We start from the raw sequence: 22,945 nt of genomic DNA, 5'->3' as shown, positions 1-22,945 counted from the left end.
TCAAGAAACCGGAACTATTTCGAACTCGTTCACGATATCATTAAAACAAATGTTCTTACCAAGTTTCATGAAGATTAGACAATAAATGTGACTTTGAAAGTGTTAAAAAAGTTGTACTATAGCCATATGTAGCCATATCAGGCAAAATGCCCTGCCCCCTGGTGGCAATGCTTTTCAACAAACCAGAATCATTTTATTTTGGAACTTCATCCAGATGTCGTTGGGACGTATTTTTTACCAAGGTTCATGAAGATCGAACTATAAATGTTGACTCTATGGTGTTAACATGGTTTTACTAAAGTCATATAAGGAAAAAAGATTTTCAATGCTTTTCAAACAACTGGAACCATTGTCACTTTTTGCATTAAAATATCTTTGTTAAAATATTCCTGTGGACAATTGCTCTGTACATACATTCTTTATATTATATACTTGTTTAAATAGCGAAAAACAACACACACACACAATCAATTTACATCACTGAGTTTCCTGCGCGCTTCTGTTGCTGAGGGATCATGCACTAAGCAGACCGGATCAGCCAGTAAGGTGGACAGTGTCAGGAAGAAGTACTGCAGATCAGCATCTGTAACCTTGCAGTTGGCAGTGTGGCGTACATCTCTGCCTATTTGACGGACCTATAGAGAAGAGGATTGCTGTGACGTTAAGGACCAAGAGAAGAAGTACTGAGGTAAACCTTCACACGCATGTTCTGCCAGCGTCGAAGTGATGACATGTGATAGTAAAAATGCTTAAATATACAAAGACTTTTAAATAATACTTGTATAATTCATACAATGGATTTAATTGCATGACTTAAATCGAGTCATAACACATAGAATAATACATATTAAAATTTTGTTAACAAACCACACTTTGAACATTTAGACTTATATTTATTCGATTAGAATGGTGCATTTGGAGTTTACCTTTTCTAGCGGGCATTGCTTATCAGGAGGAGGCGGTGATAGACATGCGGTGGAGACGCATGTCTGGAAATGAGTGCAGTTCAACATGATGCTTATCACACCATTAAAGTCAGATGCCTGCACAGAGGATACACTGCTATATCCATCCCGTGGGAGGTAGCATTTGCCAATTTCCCACGGATCTATTGCCCATCTTTCAGCTTTAGTGTTTGCCCATGAAGGCCCATTAAATCTGTGTAACGATTTGATATTGTGTTTCACTTTATCACATGTTTGGCATGACTTGTATTGTAGTGAATTGTGGAAAGAACAGTTAGTTCGTTTCCCCTTTTTACACACGTCCTGAGTTGGGCACGGTATAAGGTTTTGAATAAAGCATTGTCCACAACTACTTCCAACTGTTTTTTGGACGTTAAGTAATTCCGTCACAACAAAGTCAGTCAATCCTTCTTTTGTCCAATTGAGGGCAATGTACGCTTTGAACCAGTTATTGGTCTGCTTTTCGGTGAAGATGTTGGTGTTGGCAGCCATCCCCACGAGACTACATGAACCATTCAGTAGAGAGTTAGTTTGTGGACAACCAAAGAGTAGATATTATTATGGCGCGTCGTCATATTCTTGTCCATGAGCATCCTCTGATCTTGTTATTGTTTTGGTTGCTTTATTTCTCCTATAATTAAATAAGTATATTTTACAAAACTTAGATCGTCTGTTCAAAGAATCAAATCAACTGAAACATATTGACATATCATTTATAAAAAATGTATGTAGGTAAAAAAATATTTGTCATCTACGAGTGAATTGTTATATTTTACCAAACCCATGTATTCAGTTGAAAGAATAATATCAACTGAAAAATAAAGCATGTCATTTTATCACAAAGTGCCTGTAAAACCCCACGTACACTCCATTACATTAGCAACACAATTTAATACCGTAAATGTTTGTGTTTGCATTTTTTAATTACACACATACTTTTATTAAAATGATATTTTCGTGTCAGCAGCTTTGATATTTGACAGCTGCTGCGTTTGAAAAAAAAATTAACAATCTTATATGCATCTTACCAAGCATTCAATCTCGAAGGAATGATTAACACGAAATGAAAATGTCGTTTCCGCATGTTGAAGAAACGATCAATTATTTTAATCTGATAGGTACATGTACATGCTATGAAACCATGAAAACGTGTTTTACATAAGTGATCACAGACGTAATCCGCAATGGGCTACGTTTTTGAAAAAAGCAACTTGAAGGGAGTAAGCATCAAGCTGATCCTTTCAAAATCTTTTCAAAATCACACGCCATGTCAACTTTAACACACAATTATTGTTGTTGCATAAAATGGTTGGCGTTGTTCGTATTAACTGATAATTAAGGATGTATTATGTTTAGTGTTTAGCTAACAACGATATGCAGATATCACACATATACAATCACTGATCGAAAAAGCTACCCGTGTGTCCAAAATATTTCCCATTCTGTTTGCCTGTGATTTTAAGCAGAAATTTATGTTATGCTGTACGGTGGCTAGCTGATCTACAGTGAAGCACCTTTTCCTAAAGCAATATCAGAAATGGTGTAAGCTGTTATTCGATTTCTTTAACTGTTCAAATATCTTTTGACCTACGTTTCAAGTAATTTTACTGCACTTTAGGTAAGACTTTATTGGGCGGTATGATTTTGGTTGATATTTGGCTTTATTGCGTTTTAGGAGGGGAATTATCGTGGCCGTGTCTAAAATCAATACTAGATTGAATGAGTTTAGTCAGATGCTTAGAATTATGGCTTACAGGTGTTGGAACATAAAACTATTTATTCTATTTGAGCCTATTACGGAGAAAATCTTACTTTTTATTATTGTCTGGAGTTCTTAAAATGTAAATGGTAAATTGTGAGGGATACTTTTATCCCCAGGCACATTAAAAATACTGTCGTTCTCCAGTTCAAACGGCTTTCCGGAGTAAATTCTTTCTTAAGGTAAACTTAAATTTTTTGAAGATGGATTCGAAATATTGAATCAAAAATTGAGCCTTTTCCCTTGCGATTGTGGTAATTTACCACATTGCCTGCCCTATTGATCATATTCGGCTCCGATCAGCTTTTGGAGTTAGACTTTCGAGTGATAACAAATGACTCAATTAAATAATTTAAAAATGTGTCACGCTTCTTGTTTTCCTCAATGTCAACAAATTTATTACATTTTGAAGGTTTGTTGACAAGGCTATACCTGGAAAACCTCCTCAAAAACATTATACAGAGACTGCGATTGAAAAGCAGAGAAAAAAGTTGAGATTTTGTACTGTAATTATTGAAGTTTGTTATGTCAATTAATGTTGTATTGAGAAACTAATATTTTATTAGTGTAGGGAGTTAAGTTGTAAATTATTATTGGTTGAGGATTTGTTTGGTATAAGAAAAACTAACAAATAACGTGTTTCAGCAAGTAAAATTTCTGAAGTTGCTGGCAAGTAAATTTAATTTCTAAGATTCCTATCAACACCTTGTGCTCAGGTGAGCTTAACAGTTTAGAATGTGAGATTATACTCATCTGATTGAACACATATTTATATGGAGCGTTTCCAGAAAATAAAGGCAAAATTATAAACATACACTACACAACCCGTAATATTTGCAGCGATTCTCGCATCACAGCGATTTATGCAACGTGACAAATCGCGGTGATTCCGAGCACCGAAAATTTGAGTGTTGTCTCGGCGATTCCACGGTGACCATCGCGCGATGTATCTCGCTGTAAGGCAATCAGCGCGAATCACCGCGAACCGACGTGATTCACCTTTTTTCGTGAAGAATTCGGCAACATGGGAATCAGAAATATGAATTCTGCAAAGTAGGATACATTGTCAATAACCAAGATAATAAATATTCGGCACATTTGGAATTGGCAAAAAATGACTTCGAAATCTGAAATTTGAAATTCGGCAATCCGGTACAAAAATGGCGACGATCACAGCTACATTGCTTTATCCATACGTTTGACCGAAGTTAATCGCTTAGAGGCTTTAGTATGTATGCAAGATTTTGTCAAATATTAATGAATATATATAAAATTAATGTGTAAAAAAACGTATTCAACATATATTTTAAAATAATAAAAAAGTGAAGAAGAACATGATTGTGTCGAAACATGAAAAAAACGCCAGATATTTAATTCTGAAATGGAAAATGTCTGTAAAGTCGAAATCACCAGCATGCATGTACAATGTGAATCTAAATTTAGTTTTAGTGCAGATTCGTTCATACGACACAAAGACACAATTTTGTTTTACAAATCATTTTAATTTCCTGCAACGATTTCTATTCATACGACACACGAAGAAGACGAATGCTTCGGTTATTCAAGGACTCTAGATGACACTGATGAAACGTAACCGTATCGGCAAATATATTGTCGAACCTGAGTCACGTGACCGTTTACTATCGATCTTTAATAATTAGCGTACATCGAAGCGCCGAGGTTATACATTTTGATGTACACGCTCACGTCTTTTTTTAAATTATAGTTTCATTTCTCGGCCGATTTTGACAAATTATATATAATTAGAAAGCCTACGTTACGTATTATTCATATATATAAATATAGATTAAGTTTTTGTTCTGATTTGGGCAGCCCGGCGAGTAATAACTTTAACTTTTGCAAATATCATACCGTTTTGGAGTATAGAATCTAGTTTGGCATGTTCGTACTTTATACCGATAATAAATAAATAAATTTGCCTTAACGTGTCCTATTCATCCAAGATATTCACTTCACTAATGTTTCCTTACACCTCTTATATGCATTTCCGTTAAGAACATATATCGCAATACCAAACGCTGAATTACAATCATCAGTTTAAAAAGTCGCACATAAATCAATATTAAGAACTCTTTTGAATAATTATTACGCAGACACTAATTTTAAATAGATGATAACTTTGCGATGTCGGATACTCACGTCAACACAGTCATTTAACAAGCAAATTCATGCGGTACATCATTCAGTACATGTATACGTTTTCAACCGATAACAAATCGGTATAATTAAGCAGAATATATTTAAAGAACATACTTTTTTCTCGTCGAATATAGAAATATGTCTCCATACTCCAACCAACTTCGCTCCTAAGCTCTTAACATATTGAAAGGTTGCTAAACATGTCAAACGTTTCCTTTGAACGTACCACTCTGGATCAGCAGACGATTTATTGCTTAAATCTGCCTTTCTTACGGAGGATTCCGGAGATAGTCGATGTATCGCGATTGTGCACGTACATCACTTTGCACGGTTATGATTGGTAGACTTGCCAGTCAAAGATCGTAGTCAAAACTGGCTTGTCAGCGTGATTCACGAAACAACCTTGTGCGTCCCGGACGATGTACTATTTACGCCCATATTCTTAACTTAATTGTCAAGTGATACTTGAAAATTGCGACTACTATTACCCGGTTCGTACATATACTAGCCGCGCTCTGAGAAAACTGGGCTTAATTCACGTGTTTAAAGCATCTTACCAGATAAGCCTGTGCAGTCCGCACAGATTAATAAAGAACGACACTTTCCGTTGTTAATAATTCTTCATTAAAAAGGATGTCTATTCTAAACGAAAATCCAGCCAAAGCGGAAATCGTCGTCCATGATAAGCGTGAGCGGACTTCACGGGCTTATCTGGGACGACACTTTACGCACATTCTCTGGTTGTCCTAGAACGAGGCCCATATAAAAAGCAATTGTTAAACAGTATTACATTTTGGCATTGTACTCCTCCTATGATATTAAATGATGCGCCCATTTGTCACTTGTTATATCTGGTATGAAAAATATCAAGAAATTGAATAAATATATATGTTATAACTAAATTTCAGAAACTTTGTAAGGATCATTCTTATTAGCTGATTTTTTGTAAAGGATAGAGTACACATTTGTATTTTTTCACTATAACAAAAACACATGAGTATGTACCGATACTTAGCTGCACATAGTTAAAACATTTTTCTTACAGAATTTAAAGGGGCCTTTTCACGTTTTGGTAAATAGACAAAATTTAAACAATGTTTCAGATTCTCAACTTGTCGTTGTAGTTATGATATTTGTGATGAAGCAGTAATACTGAACATTTACCATGCTCTAAAGTATCAATTATATGCATCTTTTGACGATTTATAAACCTGAAAATTATCAACCGTTGCAACGCGTAATGTTTAAATAACTTGGAGAGTTCTGTTGTTGTCGTAATATTTTGTGATACTACAAGGTTTGCTAATGTTAAGTATAAAATACATCACTCATTGTGTGAGCACGGATGGCCGAGTGATCTAAGCGATAGACTTTTACTCGCTCAGAGGTTCGAGCCCATTTGAGGGCTCTTTTTTTCTTCAATTTTATTCTTTTTTTTTTAAAGGAGATTTTAGATCCAATGTTTTCATTTATCAATATAAAGCATTTAACGACAAACTCCAATACAGGGCTTAACACTAAGGCACGTCCGAACGACATTCACTGCCTGTACCTAGGTCCGGGCTAGCCAATGTCCCAGGAACATGCCAGACCGGTCGTGTGTATTTTGGGCGGGATTATGTGTTCTATCTTAATAAACTGCGTTTAAAATAAGCTTTTGAAAGATGCAGAAGTCTAAATACAGTATGATCAGATGACAATTAAATCCCAGAGTGAAGTATGAGACTACAAACGGATCGTAATTCGAAATAGATTTGGAACCCCCTGATTGCAATCAAAAAGAGGCCGACAATTCAGAAAATCCCCGGCGGTTTTCCTGGTAAAACACGTCAGTGCCTGTTTTTAAACGGAATTCCGCTAGATATGGGCCCGTATTCACCAAACAATTCTTAGACTTAAGTCTAAGAATAAAGAAAATTCTTTATATTATAATATTCAAGAATTTCTTTAATTTTGACTCAAACTCTGCGGTAAATATCTCTTGATTTTTCTTCATATAGAACATTTTGTAAATGACATAATCACCAGTGGAGGCCTGTATATATTCAAACACTGAACACATTTTTCTTGGTTCTAAGTCTATTCTTTATTCTTAAGTCTAAGAATTGGTTGGTGAATACGGGCCACGGTTTTAATTGGTTTCCTCGAAGTGACGTGTTTTCTCGATAAAAATACGTTTTAAACTAAAATCCGGGATCGCCCAGGATTGTCCGGGATCGATGAAGGTATAAAACTCGACATTAACACAAAATTAATATACAATTATTATTTATTTATCAAATTTAAATAATTTAAATTTGTTTGATCGATTAGAAGTGATTTGACAATCTTTTTTAAGCAATTCAATTAGCAAAACTAATATTAATGGTCGATCCAGGCTTTTAGTAGAGAGTTAAACTTGTACAATTGTTACGACTACTGTAACACGTTATTTGTTATTTTGCGACACCTAAGATTCACTTACCGTTTGTTGTCAGACGGCAACCGCCGCAATCTATGTAAAAAGGTTTTAACGTTCATATCGTTGTTTAAGTTTGGCTTTACGGGTGGGGATGGGGGTTCCTCGGATTTGGTACGACTACTGTAACACGTTATTTGTTATTTTGCGACACCTAAGATTCACTTACCGTTTGTTGTCAGACGGCCACCGCCGCAATCTATGTAAAAAGGTTTTAACGTTCATATCGTTGTTTAAGTTTGGCTTTACGGGTGGGGATGGGGGTTCCTCGGATAAGAAAAGAAAAGGGAAGGAGGAAAGTAAGAGAAAGTATGAGGGAAAAAAAAACAAGGAAGGAAAAAAACAAGGAAATTTCTCCACAAATGGCGTGAAGATTACAAATAGATGTCTTAAGTAGATGAATATTGAATTCATTAGCATTAGTAAGGCAAGCTAATAAGAATGATTAAATCATAATTGCGCATCTCCACGCACAAGAAAATACAAGTTAAATGATAAATATAAAGGTTTTGATAATACTTTGGTCGGGGCACATGAAAGATTGGTCAGGGCTAGTAGGTTCTGCATTTACTAGCCCGAATGGGCTAGTTGAAAAAAAATTAGTGTCAAGCCCTGCAATACATGCCAAAATCTGTGAAAATGCCCCTTTAAGGTAAATATCAAAATGGTTTCCATAACCCTCGGTTATCGGGCAATACACAGCTCTTGTTCGTTCGGATACTTGCCGACTCATATTCAGTCATTCGGGTTAACGCCCTCTTTAGAAATCCGCATCCGATACGTTCAATGTTTGTTTATTCAGAGATTCTTTTCTAAGTACATGTAGATTTTTTTATAGGATGAAAATGCGAAATCGTCGCACTAAGTAGTGTTACATGACTACCACAACGCTGTCAAACTCCCAATTTATGTTCTTTAAGGAAATATATGTGAATATTTCTCGTTCATCGGACAATAAAAACAAATCATGCGAAAATTATATCTTTTTCAAAGGGATCTTTTCAAAGATTTAAGAATGTTTTGAAGTTTGTAATTAAATACTTTAAATTAATAAATGTATATTTTAGTTTAAACGACGTGATTTTTCCAAATCCGTAGGGCCCGGGCCCCGTTTACAAAATGGAAAAAGAGAAATACAACACTGCTTACTTAGTTATGTGACTTTCGGAATAAATTGAAGCAAGCAAACGATTATCAATTTAAGAAACATTTACTTCACTTTACTTTCATTTAAAGCAATTTAAAACATGAATGTTCCTAAACTGCACGTCGGGTCCAACTCATATCTCTAAATCATCCCCAAAAATGAAATGTTGCACAATAAATATCCCGCAATTCAATACCTACTGAGTGTTCTTAACGCATATGCACGTTTTGAATTTGGGGAAAAAATACGTAATGCTTTGTCCAATGCGACTATTATTGCATTAAAACATCTCAAGAGAAATAAGTTTGGATTCTTTATCATCGATAGAATTGCCTAAACAAAGTTCTCTGTATGTCAATATACATATATAGATACATATTTATCATTTCCGTTTTGTAGGGCGAGTACTAAAATACGGAAAACGTTGCTTGTCGAAACAATAACAACATTATTTTCCGCAAGTCATGTGACACTGGTTTTGGATTAGTTTGCAGACAGAAAACTACACGGTGTTGAGTGATTGTATCGTTATTCAAAATATTGTTCTCCTACCAATTAGAAGTGTCCACATTTCAAATTACTCGAAGTTGGTATACCAACGGTTACATAAAACATACTTTAACCATCGTGAACAATAACAAAATGATGGTCATAACATTTAACCATTATAATCATTTATATACATCAATTTGTTCTTTCAAACATTAATTTGAAAATAGAAATTCCTTAACGTAACCCGTATTATCAATTAATAAATTATTTACTTGAAAACAAAAATAATAAATCACATTAATTTAATTGACCCGCGACTTGCGAAAACTGGTCTTGTACCATATCGTACAGCATAGCTACAGACCTGCCTGAGCATTTTCGCAGTCTGGTTATGAGCTATCCTATCCGCTTATGAGACCACGAAACCTTGCGTAACTTAATAGCGAACAACGTAGCCCTTGGCCGCACATTGCTTAAGCCGATAATCGCATGTCTGTGTATAAAACCTTTACCCATATTACATAATCTTAATCCCGCCAAGAATTGTCGAATGGCAGATATTGCAGACAGCCAAATCCTCAGACTGGCTCAGTTTACAACAAGGCGTTAAAAAGTTGCTTGTTTAAACCATCCCGACTGCACTATCGATCTTAAGTTGTTGTGCCAACCATAACCTTATTTTCGGTATTGCACCATTAGTTTTCGATCATATTCACTAAAATAACTATCTGTATTACATTTAAAAAACATGTAATGCACTCGATCAATTTCACTTAACTAAACTAACATTGACCAAATATATATAAATAGAATGTTAAAAAAATTGGAAGATTTCTGAAGCAGGATCACGTGACATTGTGTGATTCTCAATTAAACGTTAATCGACAGATTTTTACGTTTCTAATGGCAATTGAAATACATCAGAATTACTTTAATTATATGTGTACTGCATTCATTTATACGTTTATGCTTCACGCAACGTGAAATTTTGTCACGGATTTCAGACATGTTCAATGATTTTTGTTATATCTTAAGATATCGGCACAAACTGCAAGCAAAACTGTATTTTATGCACTATTGATTTTTTGATAATAATTTCAATAACTTGAGATAATTGCAAAAATAAAGTTCTTAACGGCGTGTTTACATTCTGTCCAGCCCATGTGTAAACCCCTGAAATCCCGTTGATTCTGCGTCCTGCGAATGTCATAACATTTCTTACAAAGTTGGAGAATCATTGAAGAAAATTTTAGAAAAAATCACCTTACCTTAAGTCGACCTATTTACCATCATTTTTGGCTATGTTAGTGGAACAAAATATTTTTTACTTTTTTGCCAAAAATTTGCTAAATCGGTCGTTGGCGTTTCATGTGCTGCTTTAAAATACCTCGGATATTCTGTAGCATACTACAATATACCCGGGTACGGAAATTACGCTTAAAGGCACTCTGATATACTCCGGGGTACTTTTAAGTATATTTTCCTTACCCCGGGTAGATTGTTGCATTCTTAAGAGTTGCCGGGGCACTTTTAAGTAGTATCTGCGCCGAAAATGACCAATCGCAGTTGTTCAATTAGTCGATGTCGGCTCATGTAATACTTAAAAATACGTAGGGTACTCTCAAGGTTGCTACACCTGGGGAACGGAAAATTCTATTAAAGGCACCCGACCATACTGCGGTGTACTTTTAAGAATATTGTCCGTACCTGGGTACATTGTACCAATCGAGTCCAAATATGTGCATAGAGCAAACTTGCATTCATCGTCATTTTTTTTTGCCAAACGGCCTAAAACATGCCGCGAAACGGCGGGCGTTGGCAGCTTATACATATCAGATTTTGACATAAATGAAAAAATATCATGTGTTGTTGTTAGTATTTTTGTCCGCGCATAATCTACTTTCGCCACCATGTTTCTTTCAAATCAAATATACACACAACTACGACATTTGCTATAGTTCGATATGTACCGGTATTCATACTAATATATACTAAAAATATACATCTGACCTAATTATTTTGTTTCGAATCGTATTAAATATTTAAAAGTTTCTATTACGCCAGTAATTTTAAATTAGTGTTTTGAACTAGTTTAAGTTAACATTTCCGGTCAAGAAGGCATTCCCAGAAAATCATTGTTGCTGAGATTAAAAACATCCGAAAGTAATAACGGTCAAAATAAAAAACGGTCACAAAAAGGTGTAAACATAAACGTCGTTCACACGGCAAGTAATTTTGTTTTGTGATTTTAGTATTTTTATTAAAGTTGCAAACAACTTAACAATGCTATTTATTAATATGATTTCATTATATTGTAGATGCATTAACGTTTATGGCAACACATGAGGTAAACATTTATGTAATAAAGGTGCCTTTCATTAAAGTTTCATTTGAAATGTTCTTCAATGAAAGTAAAACAACATATTTTGTGTTCTTCGAATGTCAATCTTTACATTTTTTAAATTTTCTTTTAACATATAGAAAATATCAAATCAATTTAATAGGTCAATTTATAGAACAGCTGAACGCCCAAGTACCCTTATGCGTAAGCGCGCACCTAGTATGTAGACTGGTATATACAATTACGCGGATGGTATTGGTTGGTAAAGGAAGTGAAACAGTCGACTATTCACACATGTTCATTGAAGCGAAAAATAACTTGACACTTTATTCCAACAGACGGAAATAACACAAAATATACATAATGCAAAAGATAAAGCAAAGTTAACCGTTTAGTTAGAAAAAATGGATTTTAAATCCTTCTACGAAAACAGTGAATTAGTGGGAAAAATAACTTAAAATAAGACTAAAACTTGTTGTAGATGAAGATGGTCAATCAACCTGATGTGGGCCGTTATGGTCCAAGGAACTGATATCTTTGTATGGTTGCAGAAATAAAATGTGTTCACATGTTAAGTACTTTTATTTTGTTTAAATAGTACTAAACTAATGTCCAAGGTTTTTTATGTTTCCATCAACATTTGCGAGCATGTTTTTGATATTGCGAGTTGGTATTAAAGCTGCTCGCATTTTTTGCAAGTAGAAAAACAATTTAAATTCGAGCCCTCCTACTACTAGTACTAAGACTTCTACCGCTGCTGCTGCTGCTGCTACTTCTACTTCTAGTACTACTGCTACTACTACTTCTACTACTACTTCTACTCTACTACTACTCATACTACTACTACTATTACTAATACTACTACTAGTACTACTATTACTAGTACTACTACTACTACTTATAATACGGGCAAAAGCCCGCGAAGCGGGCGTTGACCGTTCATACATACGGAAATTTAGACCTTAAAGTACATAAGGATACCATATATGGATGCGTCTCAAAAAATTTTGCCACGCGACATATATTTTCGCGATGTTATTTATGACCTTGAACAAATCAAAAACACTTTGACATATGCTAAATCACATGTAAATACATACCTCAGGAAAAATTATATCAATGACATCATAATTGTGCAGCGAATTGCACTAAATATTCTCGCATTATTTGTTTTCTTCGCAACCGTTCCAGAATTAAGTCATTACTCAATTATCTCCCCTGAATGCTCTCCCTCACTGGGTATGAGCCGAATACTGGTTCACTACATAAGGTGACAGTCTTTACCAAACACAATTTAGCGGAACATAACCCGTCTTTAATATATTGCAGAATCTCAGATTTCTGTCGAATTTATTTGCTTTGATCTTTTCGATATCTTATTGTTTTTATTATCCTGACAAATCACAAACGCTTGTTAAAAAATTATTTGTTTTAAACATTATAGTTGGCATATCTCTTCTTCCAGTATTCTCATGGTATTTCAACAACGACACCCTACTGTTTATTTGTCAGAATTTGTGACGCATTTTCCATTCGCTCTCAGAAAGAAGTTTAACGTGTGATCATGAGCAATATTCTGCATGGTAAGTTGTCGTTGTGATCCACCAGAAACACATTTATACACAAAATTTTAAGATATTCCGATCTAACTTTTTAGTCTTTTAGCTTAAATTTTTAACGTATTTACACCTCGTCTGCTCGCACTTTACCGATATCCCGAAAGGTTACATATCACTATAATTAGTTTATGCCTAAAACAACAAAATCCGATACCGTTGGAATTTCTTACCACGATCTTACTTAAAAATCTTCCAGATTCGAAATATAAAAAAAAACAAGATATTTATAAATTGTCTGCATTATTGATAAAATTTTAAGATATTTGTTGGTTTTCCGTTTTTAGAAGCTGTTCTGCCAAGGCAAGAGCTGGGCATCATACAAGCCATTCTATCTAGCAAAACTGACAGTTTTGGTTTACAGAAATCAGCAAAGGAGGGATTCCTGAACTATCAAAATTTCCAAGCTATACACACAGTTATTATCTGTGGTGATCTTTATTGGTTCTGATTGTTACTAAGTGTATGCAGTTTAGACTGTGATTTTAGAATTGCTACACAATGGCTTGTTTTTTAGTGGCGACAAAATTTAAACTATTCAACAATAGTTTGCGAAAGAAAATTAGAAACCTGCAAAATACCTGTATTTATTAGATATTTTAATTGCGAAACAAGTATGTTGGTATGCTGTTACACATAATTATACATTGATAATAAATAAGAAGACAATTAGTGGTGTTAACGTTTCCCAACAGTAGAAATCATTCTTCTGATGAAGTCAGTGAAATACAGACGAAAGCTCCAGGTATGGCTTTCAATACGTAGTGTGTGTTATTTGACAGTCTAAAACTTATTGGATTAAAAAAATCCTGTCAAATTTGTCAATCAAAATTGATTTGACACATCCCATGATTTAGATTATGTTAAATCCAGGGATCATATTTTCCCGCAACATCAATCCGTCTCGATATAAATGGGGAAAAAGTATCCGAAAATTTATGTCCGAAATCATGACAAATTACGTCAGAATATAAACCATTGATTTTGCCATTCATGAAGGTGGAATAATAAATGTACAAGTAAAATTTCCTTAGGCATTTAAAAAAAAGAACATTCGAGATTTCTCAACTGGTTTTATCATTTGCCATTTCATTGTTGTTTCGTGTTCTGTTTTATCAGACTTTTTTTCATCGTTGTCAATTTTATTAATCTGTGTAAGTCTATGCGGATGTTTTAAATCGTTGTCGACTTGATAATAGCTTACACACATGCACTGAACCAAACAAATGTCTGTGCGTAGGTTGGCTACTGACAATAATAAACCAAATAATTAAGAAAATATTCGTGTACGTTATAGTTTGTTGTCAAATAACAAACGGCCGATAGTTTAGATGCGTAGGGATTAAATCACGAGAGCGAAGCATTTGAAACCACGCATCTAATTTTCCGCTCGTTAGTTATTCAGCAAAAAACTATAAAGTTCACGAATTATTTTGATTCTAACACGGTTTTACTAAAGATTCATACAATTTATATTATTTTTCTTGTGTACTATTTTATGTGAAGTTCCGCCCATTAAAATAACTGTCGGCTGTTCTGTCGATCAGATCCGCGACTTTCATTCAATAATTATATTACCGGATTATTACGCTGGTGGAAAATGTATCGGCATGTTTTGTTTAGTTACAGCGCGTGCTTTCAGACGCGTCTTTTCGAATGCGACTTTAATCCGCTGTTCACAAGTTTTTTATTCTTGGTCTTATGTGCAATAAACCGGTCATTACCAGTTAAAAGACTGCAGCGAATGGTTTATCCACGGACTCAAGATGAGGTCAATATACGCTCCGTGGTTTATCACACCTTATCGAGATAAGAATGTCATTAGGGTGTATTAGCATGTACACTGTGTAATCGATTTCATGACATGGGAATTTTAGCAAACAAAGTCGGACCGACTGTTTGGGATTTTCATTCGGTCTTTCATGACCCCAATCGGTCTAGGACCGACAAAACCGAAAAAAAATATGATCCCTGTTTAAATCAGTGTACTGTATGCTTAATGCAACTGCTTTAGCAAGCTGTCAAGTTGAATTGAGACATTTGATGAAACAAACTGTTTCCTGGGTAGGACCAGTACTTAGTGTCTATATGACGTACCATGACGTCGGAAGTTTACAAGACCTACTAGGTAGAACGAGAAATGTACTTCGACGTACAATTTTCACCGACCCTTGAGTGTTATCCAATCAGAAGACACATTACGTCTTTTGCTTTAAGAGATATTTGACATTGAACATTATAATTATTTATACCGAATTATGCGACTATCGACCGCTTACTGATAGATATTTTGCGTATTTATTAAACATTATTATAATTATTTATACCAAATTATGCGACTATCGACCGCTAACTCATATATATTGTGCGTATTTATTGACCTGGCGTGTTGGAATTAACCACTGACTTATGCAAGTTATGGTTATCACAAAAAACGACCAACGGTGAGGTTATAATACATTATTTATCCTGTAAATGCTTGATAACTGTTTGATTACCGTTGAGAATTTCCTACACAGTAATGCGCTGGACGGTCGTGATACTCCGCCCCGCATGATCAATAAATACTCACAATACGCTGAATAATTTTAATTTGAAAAAGGTCACAATTGAATCTTCTTCAAATTTGTATATAATCTATTTCAATGCATTAAATACTTGAAACTTCTATGTGTTGTTTTTTTGCCATTCTGATATTTTTATTCATTTTGTCCTCAATTAAAAGAGATTTAAACATTTTTTATGAATAAATCTGAAGGAAAAGCGGCTCAAGAGACTAGTGTTTGATTGGCTGTTCAGAAAATGTGAACGTAGAAGTACAAACATGTATGTCGAAGTACACATTGTACTTTGACGTACAAATATATACTTGAAGTGTATTTTATACTAATGTCGACGTACAATTATTGTACTTCGACGTACATTTCTCTTTTTAACTTGTAGGTCTTCTTGACTTTCAACCCAAATGGTACGCCACAGTATGTCTTTAGGGTTATCTAATGAAAGCGCACACTTAAGGGATCAATACAGAGACCTCCCAGTGACTAAGCCATTTAGCAGACACTCCATCCACTATACCACAGACACCGAACCAGCTATAAATTCCTGTGGCTAGAAAACAAAAAAAAAGATGCTAGATCTTAAAGCTTGGAACATGTAACTCTTTTTGAAATATTTTTTTTATGCATTACTTAATTATTGCAACAATTATAATATTTTGAACACAATCATGTCCATATATTTATAAAAAAATACATGGTTATCAAAAAAATTAAAAAGCGAGAAAGTCGAATTTAATTGAATATTAAAGTTATAAGCCGAGCAGGAGATCGGTTAGTTGTGTAATCACGTTGCTTTTACTGTCTTTTAACGAATCCAGTTGGATTTTGTCGACAACTGCATGAGAACATGTGTGTTTTCGATGAAAAAGGTCACGTCCAGTGTTCCAAAATCTTTCAGCAATAGGCATAAAGTGCATTTCATACCTTGTGTATATATAATACCTATAAGAGGGGTATTTTTTAAACTGTTATTTTTGTCAATATTCGTTGTTGGAAAGTTAAACCATACACAATAGGTGTACATTTAACAATCTGGAACCCCTCGGGTAAGCTCGGGGGGGCGGGGGGTATGGTCCGGGGGGGGGGCAATTGTTTTTTTTTTGTTTTTTTTTATGATACTGCTGCCTGTGGTTTAAAACACAAATAATGTAGATCAACATGTAAAGAAATGTAATCCTTCAAAAACACCACATAAGACTGTGTCATATGATGTAAAAAATAAAACGTTAATATTACCGCTGAAGAGCAAATTTGTAGAAATTTGTGACAATAATACAGGTGCAACTGCGTAGTAAGGATTCCAAAACAAGTATGGCCAGGATCGATTTTTATTGGTAGAAAGAGCTCACGTGATCCTATAGCCCGATATGATCATTCTATACATAGATGGTGACGTCACTACGTTATTGTCAGTAAGACCGGTGTGACACAATGCCGATATGATTTGGCAATAAAAATAGAAACAATTTACGTTTTGGGTTACACACAAGTAATAAAAGACGAACAATGACATAAAACCTTTTGTGTGCATAAAATGTTATTTATATCGGCCGTTTAATAATATAATAAGAAGCATTATAATAATTATAAATACTCATGAGGAAAAAATAAGAAGAAGATGGAAAATAAAAGAATACTATTAAACGTAGTACAAATAATAAGTATGTTTAAATTGGAATGATAACATATTAAATTGAAAATAGAAACTTACCTGCGCGCCATCACATTTTCCTTATAAACCAGTTGCGATCCACTCCCAGCCGTTTAAAACTGCTGAATGAAAAGTGCCCTGGCAAATGCCGGGTGCCTATCGTAGATAGGTAATATGAGAACCCGTTTGTGCTGCAGGTTCAAAATCCTTTTATTGTAAAAGCTTTAAATGGTGCAAACGTTGTAATAAGATCTTTAAAATTGTTCAATGCCGTGAAGGATAGGTCTTAGGTATGCGACCAGTAATGTAACTCTTCTGAATTGTAAAACAAAGCAGGGTCAACAAACACGAACAATTGATAGAGTGATATCAGCGTACATTGAGGACGTCTTTAGGTTACAGATTAGCACCTCAGCAAGGTTACCTCAAGATAATTAGCACGAATGATTCAATAAAGAACGCAAAGACATTTACTGATATTAAAAAAAGAGTTACGAGTATGGTAGGTTGTTAAACATTGTACCGTACACACCTTGTTTGCGACAGACTTATCTTAAAGAGACTCGTTCATGCATGTGTTTACTTGTACGAATGAAACATAAAAGCAATTACATTTAATTTAAAACCGCAAGCGAAAGATGAAAACCTGACAATACAGACACATATGGTTTCCACCAAGGTTCAAGACTACGACACCGGACTCCAATCTGATTACTAATACTCAGTAATTTAGATTTATACACTAACATGCTTGATCACTTTTCATTTAAATTTATTCACTAAAATGCTTTTGAATATTGTTTATGTCATGTAATTTATTCTCGTATTTTACAGCATTTTAAAGATTACAACAACACCGTTTCTGTCAACTAGAAACCGAAAAAAATGTAATACAATTTAAACGTTCAATTACTTAGTGATGAATATATGTTTTTTAGTACTTTGTTATTTCGCTTGTGTTTATTCTAATTTAAGAATCTGTGACGACATCATCATTATTGTTAAGTGTACAAAACAAACGATGTCCATGCCTGTTTTGATTTTTATAAGATAACAAAATTATTTACAAATAATTGACTTTTTTGTATAATTTTCACTGTTGAAGGCTATTTAATAGCACAGTCTCGTGATGTCGCATTTACATATGTTTAAATGCTTTACAGGCCTGAGAAGGTGTATTGTGTTTATAATTCAACCAGAGCAATTCTTTGTGAACTTGAACTATTGAACAGACAATTGTAATTGTGCCGTGTTTACATGCGAGGCGGAGAATTCAATAAGGACAGATTGACTAGATTAGCGGGAAACACTTCAAAGGGCGTCTTTTCACGCTTTAGTAAAGTGACAAAATAAAAAAAATGTTTGAGATTCGCAAATTTTCGCTGTAGTTATGATATTTGTGATGAAACAGTAATACCGAACATTCAGCATGCTCTAAAATATCCATTATATGCATCTTTTGACGATTTTAAACCTGAAAATTGTAAAGCGTTGCAACGCTAAACGATTGAATAATTTTGAGAGTTCTGTTGCTGTCGTTATATTTTGTGACACTACGAGGATTACTTATATCAAGTCTAATATACATCACTCATTGTATGAGCACAGATGGCCGAGTGGTCTAAGCGATAGACTTTTACTCCATGGGTCTGTGGTTCGAGCCCAGTTTAGGGTGTGTTTTTTCTTTCTTTAATTTTATTGTTGTTTTTTACTGGAGCATTTAAGATCAAATTTGTACATTGATCAATATAAAGAATTTAATGACAAACTTCAATACATGCCAAAATCTGTGAAAAGGCCCTTTTAAAAACAATTCAATCGACACTTCACATGTACATGACCTTTCACTTTACTGAAAATGGACAGAAAAATGTCAATGTTTAACTTTAAAGCGAATTGTTCATTATTTACATAAGTAGACAGGAAATTTACAAGGACACTACAAACAAATTTTACTAAAATGAAGATAATAACCAAATTTTTAGTCAATTACATAATCAAATACGCTCTTTTTGTCTGAGTACCACATTTCTCACTTCATTGTACAACTTTAATAAGCATTTAGATTTTGTGCTTTCTTATTATTAAAAAACTGTCAGAACCATTTGATACAAGAAATATCTTTAAAAAAGGTATACGGCGTTGATTGTGGTCGGTGTTGATGAACGATCACACATTATATCTGTTAGATAAAAGATAGTGAATAACTTTTGCTGCGCAGTTCTTAGCTGCATCACACGCAAATCGATAACGGGGTGTTAAGCTAGACTTTAGCAAAGCCGTCGACAAGGTACCCCACAAGCGACTCGCCATAAAGCTGAAATTCTATGGGATCCGCAATTACCTACTGAAGTGGATCACACTTTTTCTCAGCAACAGAAGGCGGAAAGTCCTTGTTAAAGGCCACGCTTCATCACCTGCACCTTAACATCGGGAGTCCCCCGGGGCTCTGTGCTAGCCCCCGCCCCACCCCCTGCTCTTTCTGCTGTACACAAATGATATACCAGGTAGGGAACCCTCCATTACACGCCTCTTTGCAGATGACAGCCTACTGTGTTGTAAGATCCGAACGATTGAAGATACAGACATCCTGCAAGAGGACCTGCTAAAATAAGAACAGAGCGAGAGAGATCGGCAAATGCAGTTCAACCCTCCCAACTGTGAGACTATCAACTTCACCAGAAAACGTAAGCCTATCAAGAGTACCTACGAGCTTCAAGGTCATTTACTCGCAAACGTCACCGGTGGGAATTACTTAGGGGTCACACTGCACGAAAAACTGCTTTGAAACAGCCATGTTGATGAGGTCTCAACGAAATCCAACAACTCTCTTGCCTTCTTGAGAAGAAACATCAACACATGCCCAACCAATGTAAATGCACAATGTTGCAAAGCCCTTATACGTCCAATCCTGGAGTATGCATGGACTGATTCGGATCCATATACTGCGGCAAACATAACCCAGCTAGAAGCATTAAAGCGCAGATGTGCCAGATTTGTTAATGGAGATTACAGGACAACAAACAGCACGAGCCAAATGATCGCACCCCCACCCCCCCTCGCTCCCTAGGATGGCAATCCCTACGGACACGTCGTGCTGACTCCTGGCTGATACTGATGTACATAATAATTAACTGCCTGATTAAAATACCAGCCAACCTGTACACCATCCAGCTACTGTGTCCCTACTGAGAAAAAGAAAATGTATGCTATCTGGTCCCATTTTTTTGTAACCTCACAACGACCTTGTACAGTCACAGTACATCGATGCTCCAGAGAAGCCCTGTACTTTACGGGAAGAAGAAGTTTTATCGACCAAATGCAATAAATAATACACGTGCATTAGCTAACATAAGCTGTATGTTACCATACTTAATGGTTTGCTAGAATTTTAGTTCCCTTCGATTGTTTAAAACCTTTCGTCGTCTGCAGTTTTATAGTTCGCCCGTTATGACCTATGACGTAATGGGACTTCCTGTAAGGGAGCGTATTCGATTGCTATTTTGCACGATTTTCACGTGTCCATCGGAACTTCTATCAACAGCTATCCGAATACACTACAACCCCTTGGGGAAAATATAATGAGTTTATTTGGTATTAACGGCACGTATGTATCGTTGCTTATATTGTTGCTTATGTTATTGTCACAAGTTTTGTTATTGTCACAAGTGTTCGTAAATTCGGAGTGAAAATTTGTCCGATTTTTTGTTTATTTGTTGCTTTACGATCATTCTCCTTTTGAAAGAATAACGCCAGTTTAATTACCTATCTATGAGTGTGATAAATATTTTGACTTATGATTATTTGTTTTGTAACATGAGTCATTTTGACTTTGAAATTAACCTTTGTATTTAGACTTATTCCGATGGGTCCATGAATCAATACTGACAAAGCTTCCACTAGGGGCATATTCATTTATTGAACACCACATCTTGTTTGATTCTGTAATAAAATATGTTAATTCTACTGAATACCGTTAGGGCAATCGTGTTTACACATAAAAATCCAGAGGGCAATAATGCGAGAACGCAATAGTACGATGGCCACAATGTGACAATACCATGATAACAATGCGACAATACAATGGTGACAATGTGAAAGTATGATGGCAACAATGCGATGATACGATGGCGACAGTACGATATGACTATCGCATTGTCGCCATCGTACTATCGCACTGTCGCCATCATATTGTCGCACTGTCGCCATCGTACTATCGCACTGTCGCCATCATATTGTCGCACTATCGTCATCCCACTGTAGTCATCACACTGTCGCATTATCGTCGTCTTACTATCGCGTTCTCGCATTTTTGCAATCGTACTATCGCATTGTCACCTTGGTATTGTCGCACTTTCATCATCGTATTTTTCGCACATTCGCGTCCTCGCATTCTCACCCTCTGGATTTGAATGTGTAACCATGATGGCCCTAACGCTATTGCGTATAATTAACATATTCTTGAAAAAGTCCCTTTTAAGGTAAATGCCATTTTTTGAGGTAAGGTAAAAGACAACCATACTACAGCTTACCCAGACTGCTAATCTGTCATTAAGTATGTTTTAAAATGACTCACCACAAGTTTTAACCATACGGTGATGTTTGTGGCTGAACATCTGACTATTTCAAAAGTAAAGGTCATATGTAAAGGTCAATCATCCCGTTAGCATTATGAAGCTTGTACTGACTGCAACTATATCATTCATCATGCAATATTACCAGTAAATTATCATACCAGAAATGTTCACCACTTAGCATGTTAACTCTTAGATGTATCTCCCAACTTCAAAGGTCAAGGCTACACTTAGAGGTGAAATGTTCAATTATGCCATAAAGCAGCTTGCTTGAAGTATAATTTTTACATCGATCATCAACTTTTATAATAATTTAACATTACAAGAAGGCGTGTCAGACAAGATAATTTGATGCAGAACATCTTTTTCAGCAATGTCTGACGAAGAAAACTTTGGGTATTTTGGGGAAGAGTTGCACTTTCTTCTGACCGAACCGAGGACTCCGAAATCCTCTCCACTGTATTCGCAGATAAGCCCCCATTTCCAAGGCTCTGCCGAGATTTACACCATTCCTGTCAGGTCGACTGATAAGCTTGTGCAACACCAGCCAGTGTCAAGATCCCTGGATAAAGCCTTCGTGTTAGAGTTTCATCCCTCTCACTTTGACAACCCTTTTGACCGGACTAGACACTCGAGTAATCCATCTGTGCCTAGTTCTTTTACTCCAGAATCTGAAACTCGTGGAAAACACGCGAGCAAACATCCTTTGGAGGATCAGAATAACAACGAACCAGAACATCCAAAGAAACACTCACCATTCAACATATTTCACTTCAGTTTCTTCGGCCACAAGCCGGAGAAGTCCCCAATGAGCAATGATCAAGAGCCGCCAAAGTTGACAAAAAAGTCGAGCCCTAGTGATGATCACAAAACAAAAACAAGGAAAAATGCTAACAACAGCAAGTCATGCCAGAAAGAATCTCAGAAGGTGGCAGAGATGTCCTCGGACCAGGGAGGGAAATCGGTTGGTCAGTTCAGAGGGGCGTTTAATACTGGTCACAGATTGGCTCAGAAACCTGAGCATTTTATTGAAGATGTGGTTGATGAAACAAAGTTCCTTCTGCCGCAGGGAAAAGACTCGACCAATCTGTCCAGCCTCAGCATCGGGGGCGACGATCCTGACTGTGGCAGTGATTATTACGATCAAAAGGGTAAAACATTAGCAGCCATTTTTATCCTTTTTATACAGAACTGGAAAACGTCACTTTCCCAATAAGGAAA

At 35.6% G+C, this 22,945-nt stretch overlaps 2 protein-coding genes across 3 annotated transcripts in view; one reads left to right on the top strand and one right to left on the bottom strand.

Moving 5' to 3' along the window:
• LOC127854502 (uncharacterized) overlaps window positions 1-17,358 on the bottom strand; it is a 29,218-nt gene extending 11,860 nt beyond the window's left edge. The window contains exons 1-3 of the mRNA XM_052389566.1: window positions 17,211-17,358; window positions 927-1,596; window positions 477-635 (exon numbers count right to left, since the gene is read on the bottom strand). Of these exons, the coding sequence (XP_052245526.1) occupies window positions 477-635; window positions 927-1,457 (690 nt within the window). The 5' untranslated portion in view covers window positions 1,458-1,596; window positions 17,211-17,358. The remainder of the gene's footprint in view (window positions 1-476; window positions 636-926; window positions 1,597-17,210) is intronic.
• A 4,742-nt stretch (window positions 17,359-22,100) lies between these two features.
• LOC127856499 (5'-AMP-activated protein kinase subunit gamma-1-like) overlaps window positions 22,101-22,945 on the top strand; it is a 423,354-nt gene continuing 422,509 nt past the window's right edge. For both annotated transcript variants that reach the window (XM_052392758.1, XM_052392757.1), the window contains exon 1: window positions 22,101-22,875. In XM_052392758.1, coding sequence (XP_052248718.1) covers window positions 22,533-22,875 — 343 coding nt within the window. In that variant the 5' untranslated portion in view covers window positions 22,101-22,532. The remainder of the gene's footprint in view (window positions 22,876-22,945) is intronic.

The sequence above is a fragment of the Dreissena polymorpha genome, chromosome 13, assembly GCF_020536995.1.
Source record: "Dreissena polymorpha isolate Duluth1 chromosome 13, UMN_Dpol_1.0, whole genome shotgun sequence".
NCBI lineage: Eukaryota > Metazoa > Mollusca > Bivalvia > Myida > Dreissenidae > Dreissena > Dreissena polymorpha.
This window is presented reverse-complemented; position numbering and strand designations above follow the sequence as displayed.